The sequence below is a fragment of the Aulostomus chinensis genome, chromosome 12 (genome assembly GCF_037954235.1).
Source record: "Aulostomus chinensis isolate RoL2024-O1b breed Wild chromosome 12, RoL_Achi_v1.0, whole genome shotgun sequence".
Lineage (NCBI taxonomy): Eukaryota > Metazoa > Chordata > Actinopteri > Syngnathiformes > Aulostomidae > Aulostomus > Aulostomus chinensis.
In genome coordinates this window covers 17320411-17331673 of record NC_141331.1, presented here as the reverse complement: position 1 = coordinate 17331673, position 11263 = coordinate 17320411, and the positions used below count along the sequence as shown (strand labels likewise).

General features: G+C 40.7%; 1 protein-coding gene across 2 annotated transcripts; it reads right to left on the bottom strand.

Moving 5' to 3' along the window:
• Window positions 1–218: 218 nt before the first annotated feature.
• On the bottom strand, window positions 219–6525 carry slitrk5b (SLIT and NTRK-like family, member 5b). 2 transcript variants are annotated; one of them, XM_086220562.1, is made up of 2 exons: window positions 6306–6525; window positions 219–5927 (listed from the first exon to the last, which is right to left on the bottom strand). In XM_086220562.1, the coding sequence occupies exon 2, from the start codon at window positions 5845–5847 to the stop codon at window positions 3244–3246; it is 2604 nt and encodes an 867-aa protein (XP_086076688.1). In that variant the 5' UTR covers window positions 5848–5927; window positions 6306–6525; the 3' UTR covers window positions 219–3243. The 2 variants fall into 2 exon arrangements, with proteins under 2 accessions (XP_086076688.1, XP_086076687.1); XM_086220561.1 differs by having other exon boundaries at window positions 219–5851.
• Window positions 6526–11263: the final 4738 nt, after the last annotated feature.

Below are 11263 nucleotides of genomic sequence, written 5' to 3'. Positions count from 1 at the left end.
CGTAGTACCTCTTGATCTAGACTTGGTTGTTTTTGTTGTTGTTGTTTTTTTTTCAGTGTCAGGTAATTGGATGTTTCCATGGATACCTCAGCTTTCCTGAAGTCTTTCTCTCTGCGAGTGTCGGCTAGTATGCATGGAAGTATGTTATTTTGCACTCTGTCTCATTAGCCTGATTGAAACCATGACAAGTGATTGATCAGAACATTTCAGTTGGATATTAGAATTTTAGTTACATTCTGAAAAATGCTAAAAATGTACCCCCCCCCCCTACACTTCAGGATCAACGTTAAAGAACAGAGAAACGAGGGTATTTAAAATGAATGCATATATCATTTATTCATCGTCTAACAGCTAAAGAAACAGCACATTGTCGATATATTTACCTCCAATATTCTGAGTTGTTTTTGCAATAAGAGGGAAGCATGGAAATGCTGATGAAGTGCTCTATTTACAAATCAGAGGTTGACATAGAAAATCACCGTTTCATATAAACAAAACAAACAGAAGCAAAAAAAAATTGGAGCAAGAATTAGAATAAGACACTGACCGGAGTTCTTTGCAAACAATACATTTGCACATCAACACAGAGCAGTCACATTTCATGTTGAAGAGATTTGTGGATGATCGGTCTTACTTGACGAAAATTTTGGTTATTAATTACAAAAAATGTTGCAGAAAAAAAACCCTCCGCGTCTATAAGTTTTATATACAGTAAATACTGTGTTTCTTTTGCACAGCTGCACTTGCAAGATTCAATCTGTGACTTTCTTCCGAAACGAGATACATTAGTGGTTGTACAAAATTAACCACACGTTTAAAAAAGAAAAAAAAAGAGTTTGAGAACATTTCCCCTTGATGCCTGTCACTTATAACAATGGAAAAAAAAAACGACAACAACAACATCATATTTGTGATTCCACCACAAACTTCACAGCATCTTAAAAAAAAACAACAACAACAACAAAAACCCAAAGAAATCGAGGCAGGTATACACTGGCTGGGCTGGATTCAATTGAAAATCTTATGAGGAATTTCCAAAAAGCAAGTCAAGTGGGGATATGATCACTAAATATCTCCGGAGACATTAAAAAGGCAACAAACCAAGACTGTATCCTTGATAAGCGATGTGACTAATGCTGTAGTGTAATACGTGGTGACATGCAGACAGGCTCCAGATACACCATGTCCTCTAATTAGCTGAGCTGAGATGACAGGTTCAGTGCATAATACTGCCTATGTTGTGCATTTACTCCACGTAGAAACTCTGAGGGAAAGTCACAATTTCTTGGCTTATACTATTGACCCAGAAATTGGTAGACTGCATTACATCTGGATGATGTGCTTAGTTTGCTTTAGAGCTAAAGACATTTCTATGCACACAGATGACTCGTCCCACTCAACGGCTGAGCTCCTTGTTTTATTCAATCTAAAGGTCTTGCAGAACTCAACCCATTTGTTCCGTTCCCATCAATCCCTTTGATACAGAATTCAAAGAGGCTGCTAATTGCAGTTGGCCACACCATTCAGATAAGACAAACAATGTCGAGTAATGAGGCAGTTTCAGCGCAATGAGTTAAATCCACTCATTGTTCTCCTAAAAACACTTACAATTAAAAATATATGACATTTTAGAATGAGCTAAAATGCGGTACAAAAGTACCTCTGAGTAATTCATGGATGTGGTCCTTTTATTAAATACTATGAAATCTGATTGATGGCTAATGGTATGAGGGGCGGGCATGTTGTATAGATTCTCTATTCTCTATCTATGCATAGTGCAAGTATTTCTAATATTAATTTCATATATATATATATATATATATATATATATATATATATATGTGCAGTTTTTAAACTATTTAATGCTATGGCTATATGCACGTATTAGCATATTGTGCATTTTTAAAAGTGACATCATAGTTGACCTCCAGAGGTCAATAGTGCATTTTGTAAAAGAAAGAAAGAAAGAAAGAAAGAAAGAAAGAAAGAAAGAAAGAAAGAAAGACTCAATGTCTGTATTCGTTAGTCGGTATAAAACTATGTGGTCATCTACATGAGCCTGAGCCAGGCGGAATTTCAAGATTTTCAGCTGGAAATATCCGAAGAGAAATTTGACAGTTATTCTATTGCAGGTGCACTCAAATGTACTGCAACTGTGTGATACTTTTGAGGGAGTAGTTAGGCTTGTGATATATGAACAGCTAGTAAGGGTGCATTAAAACCCAGAATTATTATTTGATGTACCCCTATTAAAGTTTGCATATATTAAGAGCTGATGGCTTGAGAGCTCTGGTGGTGGTACACATAAATATTGATACTTCTCTTATTGGTCAATTATTGACAAGTGTATTTTCAAGTTCTATGTTCATGTAAATTCCAGAATAAAAAAATTCACCTGCACATTTGTGATAAATGGGTTACAATTAAAGCACATTTCCCTTCAGTTCCAATACATGTGAATGCAGTTGGTGTTATAATAGTTGCCACATTTCTGACTTCAGTTATAATTGCTTCAGTACAACAGCAACATGTGTCCATAATCCACAAGTGTTGTTTGACAGGAGAGCTTAGAGGAAACACCATTCATTCTGACAGATTACCCTCTGAGCCAGTATATTTTTAGGAAACAACTGGTGCATCACAGAAGAAAAAAACCCTGCTAAATATGTCTGACTTCATTTCTCACTGAAGCATAATTTCCTTAAAATGAATTCCTCTGACAACCTGCGCGCATTTATGAGTTCAGATAAATTTACGAATAGGGAATATTTGATGAGGTCTAATGTTCTTGTTTTAAAATAAATTTTGTATCTGAAAACTATAGATAAATTGAGAGCTGTAACAAAAACCTGATTTATTTTCATTGAAAATCCTTGTCCGGGTTTATTAACATTAATGAAATGCAGCTAATTTGAGAGTAAAAGCTCTCATTATTGTCAGTTAAACAGCTCGGGGGTGTATTTTATGAAAAATATGAGTCATAAAAGCCCTGAATCTCTAGTTGCTTGTTCATATTTACACATTTAATCCAAACTGTTAAACACCACAGGCATACAGTGTTGAGTGATACTTTAAAATGAGTAATAAATTGTTCCCTTTTATTACCCAAAGAAAGAGTCCCACAAATGCATAAATGTAGCTCACAATGCACTGCACGAACAATGGTGATGATGGCTGTTGTTTAATAGATGATCTAATTCCTGATTAAAGTGGGTACATCACGTCCATTCTCATCCAAGTCACTTAAAACTGTGTAAATGTTGTTCTTTTCTCAAGAACCTCAAGGTAATCAGGATCTAAATGGAGCTTTGCTTTCAGTTCCCAGTATTCACTCCTGTTAGGTTCCACGTAAACAGTACTTGGTGTGGTACAGTAGAGGATTGTCTGCTGTATTCGCTCTGGGTGCATGTATTGATGCCTGGCATCAAAGTCTGAGGTAAACTGACTGGAGGAATGTGCAGCATGTCTGCACGGTAGTGTATTGCTGTAGCTTGTGCTCTGCTCAGGCTGCAGTACTTCTCGGTAGTAACTCGGTTCATCATGGTGAGGGGTGGACGGCTTGTTAAGAGGCTCTGGAGTGGTGGCGCTGTATTCTGAGCTTATCACATTACTGGCTGCTTCTTCATCAGAGTTACCAAGAAATGCACCACTTAACTCGTCAAAGTCCCTAAATCCGTCCACGGATTTACTGTCAGTTGAGGTGTGGGCAGTAGTTCTGCATGACGGTTCTGCAGGAGGTGGGATATACTCATATACATGACCAGCAGATGTCCTGACCTTAGGGATGGATGCCTTTTTGTATAAACCGTATTCCATATTCAGAGAGCTAATGCAAGCATTCATGGAGTTATTCTGCTCATTTTGGTTCTTCTGATGTCTTTTTTTTACTGCCACGAACAATCCTGCAGCCACAAACACAGACACGATGAACATGAGGAGGAGGGCCAGAATCATCACAGATAAAGGGATGGCACTGTAGTGTGTGTCCGAGTCCAAGGATGTTTCTATGGTGATAGTGCTGCCGGGGAAGGATTCCTCAGACGGTGGGATCATGGATGCAAGTATATCTGAGTTATTAGGGCAGAAATTAGCTGTCCTGATATATCTCATATCCTCCCCAGCTAGCCTCTTAGGCGAGCCACAGATGACATTGTTTACAACTGTGCCTGTGCTAAGCTGCTCCAGCCACATCTTTAACTCCAGAATGCTACATGAGCAATCCCAGGGATTCTCGTACAAATCGACTTGCACCAGCGCCATAAGCTGATCTAGTACGCCACTGACTGGCAAGTATCGCAGGTGGTTGCTGCGAAGATTTAGTCGAGCTAAAGTTAGGCCCGTAAATGTTCCCACTGGCAGAGTTCTCAAGAGGTTATTGTTCAAAAATAGCAGCTGAAGTTTAGGTACATGCTTAAAGGTGTCAGAAGCAACCTCTTTAATGATGTTGTACTCTAAATACAAGAACTGTAAACTCTCCAGGCCGTAAAACATATCGGCCGTAAGACGGTCGATCAAATTCCCGTTAAGGTACAGTCTTCTCAGATGAGTCAAATCACCGAACGCTCTGTCATGTATGCGAGCTATTCGATTGTTCCCAAGATGAAGTAAATCTAATCCCGTCGCCTCGATAAAATCAGATCTATGCACAACGGGGATATAATTCCCAGTCAGATACATTTTTTTGGGATTGTAGGGTTTAGGATTTAAGTCTGAGATTTGTTCAATCTTTCGCTCCTGGCAGTTCACATTCAGGCCGAGGTCTGAAATCTGAAGATTGCAGGTGCAAGCAGTCGGGCAATCTAAAGGCACGGGAGATTTGGTTTGATATGATATAATCTGGCCATAATTCTGTGGTTTATTAGAAGGGATGCGAGCAGTGGGTCTTGATTTTAATTTGCCTGACTGACGGGGTCCCTTGGTGGGTCTTGATGAGGATCGCGCAAACCCAGATGGGGTGAAGGAGGCAGTGACGAGAGATGGTGTGCTCCTGTAGTATGCATCGGTGCTCAAATGTGGGAGAGGTGGCATCTCATATTCAGCGATGGCTCTCCTTGGGCACAACTCCTGCTTGGAAACCTCATCAAGATCTCTCCCATGGAGCCGGAAAGGGAACTCGCAAACGACATCACCGACTAAAGCTGTGTACGAGATACTCTCCAGCCAGGTTTTGAGTGCAATCAACTCACAGGAGCAGTTCCAGGGGTTTTCCTCCAGCTGTAGCTCCACCACGCTGTTCATATGCTCCAGCAGACCGGAGTAGGGAAGCAGCTTCAGCTGATTCCCTCTTAAGTCCAAATGAGTCAATGGCACATACTGGAAAATGTTAACGGGCAGAGCAGATATTAAGTTGTCATTCAGAATCAGAACCTCCAGATGTCGAAGTCTGCTGAAGGCATTGGGCGCCACATGAGTGATAAAATTATAATCAATTTGTAGATATTCCAGACTCTCAAGGCCCCAAAAAAGCTCCTCCTTCAAGGCATCTATTTTGTTGTTGTTGAGATGTAATCGCTTTAATCCTTGAAGTCCATTAAAAGCTCCTGCCTCCACCACAGATATGTCATTATTTCCGAGATGTAATATTGTAAGTCCTTTGTATTCAAGGAAATCATTGGCAGAAAGCATCTTCAGAGAATTCCCTGTCAGCAGCAGATGATACTGAGGGAAGTCCACTGGGTTTATGTCTGAGAGACTTACAATTCCTCTGTTTTCACAGCCCACTGTGAGTATCCCCTCTCTCTCCTCGCAGGCACACAGGCTTTGACATGTCCCTCCATAACTGCCAAACATCTCAACGGTGCACACAGACGTTGCACTCAGCAAAACACAAGAAATCCAGAGATGCATTTTCCTGCAAAAAAAAAAAAGAAGAAAAAGAAAAAGAAAAAGATGGGCTGAGCTCACAGTCCTGTCCTCAATGTCATCATCTAGAAATAAAAGAGAGACACAATGAAAGCAACTTCAACACAAGCAGCTGCAGCCTGCGTGAGTCAAAGCCTCATTTGCTGTTACCCAGAGGTAACTTCTGGCTGCCGATTTTAAAATGGCTCAAACAAAAGCAGGGTAGAAAGCAACTCCTTAAGGCTACATAAATAAATAAATTAAATAAAGGCAAGGTCAAAGCAACACATAAACCAAAACAATGCCCCACATCCGCAGTGATGGAAGCCATTTGCTTATAAAGACAGATAGAATTTGATGTATAGTGAAAAAAAAAGAAGAAGAAGAAGATTGGCTGGAATCCTACACAGCCTTGGCAGACATGCAGCCCACACGATGTATGTCCAACTCCTGGAGATACGTACCTCATTGATGGGAATGTGGGGCTGCTTTCAGTGCATTTTTTTAATCCATCAAATAGGAGACAGGATCCATTCAACACGCACGTTCGTCGCCACTAAAGCCCTGAAGAGGAAGGGAAACGCTGATCGACCATAACTGTCAAACGCTCCTCTTTCGCTGCGCCGTGCAGGAGGAGACGCTGCTGCTGCTGCTGCTGCTGCGCCTGGTAACAAAGTTGCTTATTCTCTCTCTCTCTCTCTCTCTCTCTCTCTCTCTCTCTCTCTCTCTCTCTCTCTCTCTCTCTCTGTGGTGGACGCGCACACGCACACGCTCACGCACACGGTGGTCGGGAGGATGTCAAGTCATTTCATGCACAAAGAATCAGCTCACTGGAGCATCATACCGAGATCTAAAACATGTTGACCTACCTACAGGAAGACGTCCCAAAATATATGAATAATTTAGCGTCCAGGACGAGCTGGCTGCGCTCAAACGGTTTGTTTAAACCGCTTACCATGTTATTCATCCTGAAAACAAAAACCTCCGCCAGGATGCCGAATGACATCGGCTTTTTCATAACCCGTCAAACCTGTAATGTTAGGCAGCTGGGTCACAAGAAGCGAGGGAGACTAAAACATTGATGACAGCCGCCTTCAGTTTTCACTTGACTGCATCTTTTCCTTCACAATGGCAGTTTAATTTGTCTTCATGCCAGATGTTATTATTGGACACCTCACTAAAGAGCGCAGTAAACAGGCTGCCATGCTTGACAGATTCCTCCTCCTTAACTTTTTGTCCACATGGCTTCTGCCAATCAAAGGTCAAAGGTCAGAGGTCTTTCCTTATCCTTGGAAAAGTCTTCGGTATGTTTTAATGCATGAGCTGTCCTCCTTTTCTCGCTCCACCTATTCATAACTGTGGGTGTTAAAAAAGACACAAAGATCTGAGGTTATTTATGCTCGTCAATTAATTTCTATTACGAGTTAATTGATTAATTTTAGCGCCTCATTTAAGAGCCACGCCAAACACTGGGCCGTGGGCTCAGCTTCATCACCTTCACTGAGTAGAGTCACATTCATAATAACATGAATTCCACCCAAATGTATTACCCTTTGTAAAATAGAACCACAGCATCCTTGTTTTTCTCTTCGCCGCGCCACAGCTGAATTTTAGCGCTTAGCTTGCCGAGCTGAGCGTCTGAAATTGACATTGTTTGAAAAGTGATTGGAGAGAAGTGATAAATGTATCAGCCTGTAAAAAAATTGGGACATTAATCTCATTACTTACACGTTATGTAACTAATTACTCAAAATTAATCACAGATATCAATTTTAGTCATGACACACATTTTAAATATCTAAATTCAAATGGATTTTGGTAAATGTGTTAATAAATTATTTGAATTCTTTTTTTTTAGGCTGAACATCCAAACATTGGGTCAAAAGGTCAAGAGTGCACATTTTTCTGACTTAAAAAAAAAAAATCGATTTTTACCAACCCTAATATTTTAGGTATTTTATAATCTTTATCTGGGCTTAAAGTTATAATTTCTATCATTTTTCTACTTTAACATAACCAATTTACCAAAAAAATAATTTCCTTGAGCTTCAATATTAAAGGATGTCCACTAGAGGGCACTCAGCCCGCTCTTTAACAAAACATTAAAGATTAAGCCTATTTCTTTACGACATTTTTTAAAAATTTGTCGGTAATGTTAGCGCCAATTCCGCTAGTGTCACAGTTCGGGTCATCACAACTAAAATGTTGAGTCAAAGAGTTACAGGAACACTGTCATAATGTTCTAGTGATGTTAGAATACAGTGAATGACATGTTTTCCGCATTGCTGTGTCCTACTCTAAAATAACAGCAAAATATAAACAAATACTTTTAGAATGGCAGGCAGTAGCGTGACATGTCATCGAGTGTAGACACAGATGGCTTGATTCATGTCAGCAGTGTCCCCCGCTCGATTCCCAGCAGGACCCTGGACCCTCCTTACCCTGCATCTCAACTCTCCCCTACGATCCGAATCTTAAAAAAAATCTTCGAATCCCCCAAAATTGATAGGGCACAATATTTTACAGGGATCACAAAAAGATGTTCCAATTCTTTTTTTTTTAGAGGATGTTTAAATAGATCTCTCTGGAAGCAAAAACATGAACAGTACTTTGCATGGTAATATCCTCCGAACATTTTTAGAACAAAAACAAAGCAAAAGCAAAAAAATAGATAAATAAATAAATAAATAAAAAATACAACAACAACCCAGCTGGGTTTGTGCTTCCGTGTTATGTTTCAATCAGAAATATTTTGCTTTGGCAAACCCCTGAATGAACTGTCACACTGATCCCATTTCAAGTCATCAAAAGCAGCACTAAAGTGCTTATACAGGCTGTACAGAACAGCCTTGATAATCACGTCACCCTCTGCATAATGCATGAACACACTGGGACTCGCTAGTGTGCCTATTGATCAGTCCCCCTGTGTCAGCACAGCAGAGGGCTTGGAAATGAGAAGTAATACCTGGCAGTGGTGTAACACTTGCCCATTGGTTTATAAAAATGAAACATTAAACCACGAATCACGCGTAGGAATGACTCATTGCAGTTATCGAGCGTGTTGTCACCTGGTCTTAATGAAAACGGAACAGGTCTGGGATGAGATGTGGCGCGGGGATAATTAGCGTGGATTAGTCAAGTCTGTCGTTTTGTATTTATCTGGACTGATCGGGATGGAGCAAAAGGTAAAGAAAAGAGAGCCGTCCTGCTGCCCTTCTCAACCTGATGCAGTGCCACTCATGTGGAAACCTGTCAAGTATCATTGTACATGGCCGTGTCGTGGAGCTATATCCATCATTCTCTCCATGCTCCAGCCTGCCTCACATGGGAGGATAGCGGACGCATCAGGGACACTGCCTGTGGCTCATGCTAAAGAGTATGAGGGCTATATACAGCATGCATGCAGCTCGTTTGGGCGTCTGTTTATTCTGCCTAAAGAAATTCATGTGAACAAGTTGGCAAGACCCTCAGTATTACACCAGAGTGGGAAAAAAGCATTTAACTGTGAATGAAAGTATATCTGGCACGTATTTTAATGCAATCAGCTATCTAGTATCACAAACATCTGATGCAGAATTGCTTTTTAATTATTACATCACTATCTGTGTGTGTGTGCGAATGTATGTGTGCGCACAGCTTTAACACAGCTGCATTCATGTACATGGTGACAATGTGTCGAAGGAAACTGAGGCACAGAGACACGATGCATGATAAGAGCCTGATCTAATAACTCCCCAAGTCTTCCATGACACTGAACATAATCTTCACCAACATGGACACACACACACACACACACACACACACACATACGCACACGCGGGCACTCGCACACACGCGCACGCACACAATGACTGGAGGAAAATGATGATGACTAACAATTTTGCTCCAAGGTCACAAATACACAAATGGAGTTGGAGCTGTGCCACGGTCCATGATGGGTACTGCTTCTGATATATGTTCCTTACAGATGGTGCATCGTACTCTGTCATCTGTGTCCAGCTGGAGCTTACAAGAACACTTGGCATCCCTGTGAACTGTTCTGCTATTGTCTGGCAGGAACATGAACTGCTGGGGCTCCCACTAGCCTCCATTGCATCAGACGTGGTGTTCGACAGCAAAGAACCAGACAACCTAGTAGGGAAATTAGGGCTGAACATGATGCATTTTTAATGCTCTAATAGCATTATCTGACTTTAAAGATTTTGGACCATGAATCCTTACGCTGGCAGTCCGTATAAAGTGACTGTAAATAATGTATAAATAAATATCCCTTTCATTAACATGTCCTATTTGCAATTTGCTGGAGATCTGAATCTATTTTCAGCTCATGACCTCAAGGAGGAAATTATTGCAGATGAGGATTTGAAAGAGTGCAGCAAAGCATCATGGAGTACATAAACTACGGAGTCCTGGAGTGGACAAAATATATTTGTGGCTAAAATATATAATTTGTCCTGTCAGCTTAGTTGTTTTAAGGCAAAAAGATAAAACTCGTTCCTTCGAGATATTTTTTCTGAGGTCAACTGATATGGGTTGTTTTGACAGTTTGGCTTTTTTGAAATAACAAGTTATCATGTGTTTCTCTATCTAGTTAATGTGAGGTTAATTGTTTCCTCGATTTAATTAATTTATGGCATCGAGATCAAACGTGTCCTCTCGTTTATTTTGTGGCCAGAATACACAAGTTGCTCCCTCAGTTTAGTTATCTCAAGCAAAACGATACAACTTGCTCCATCAAGGTCGTTTATCTGAGGTCAGTAGATAAAACTTGTTCCCTCAATTTAGTCAAAGTGTGAGAACAAGCTATTTTGTGGCCAGAAAATGATTGGGTTTTTTTGTTTGTTTGTTTGTTTGTGGTTTTTTTTGTCTTAACAGCCACTCTAGGGTTCCATAATCATCACAAACAATGTTTCTCCAGCAAATTGCGTTTGTTGTCAAAATGAGGGCAGGGAGGTCTGGAAGCAGCAAGGAGGCAAATGATATCAGCGAGAGCAACAACTGCAACCGGAGGAGGAATGAGGACAGCGGGCCACACAACCATGTGCATGAATACAAGTCATATAACAGCAGGCAGTCTGAGAACATGTCTCCTGAGGTATTGCTGGTCCTCATCAAGAGGTGGGGGTGGGGGGGTACTGGCATTATCAGCCATCTTGGACGTCATCTCCTACCCTCCACATGGACCCTTAAGTGCCCAGGGCAGCTACCTGTGAAGCAGGCAGCTGCAGAAATAAAAGCACACCATGTTTTTCATCCCCGCTGCTCTTCTCTGTAGACCAAAATAACTCTCAAACAATAGCACATGAAACCCCATAATAGCTGCTTATTGTTATCATTCGGCTCCATCATAATGCTTTCTGAATGCCTCGTTATGATATAAATGCAAATATTCATCCATTTCATTCACGCTGGCTGCTGATAA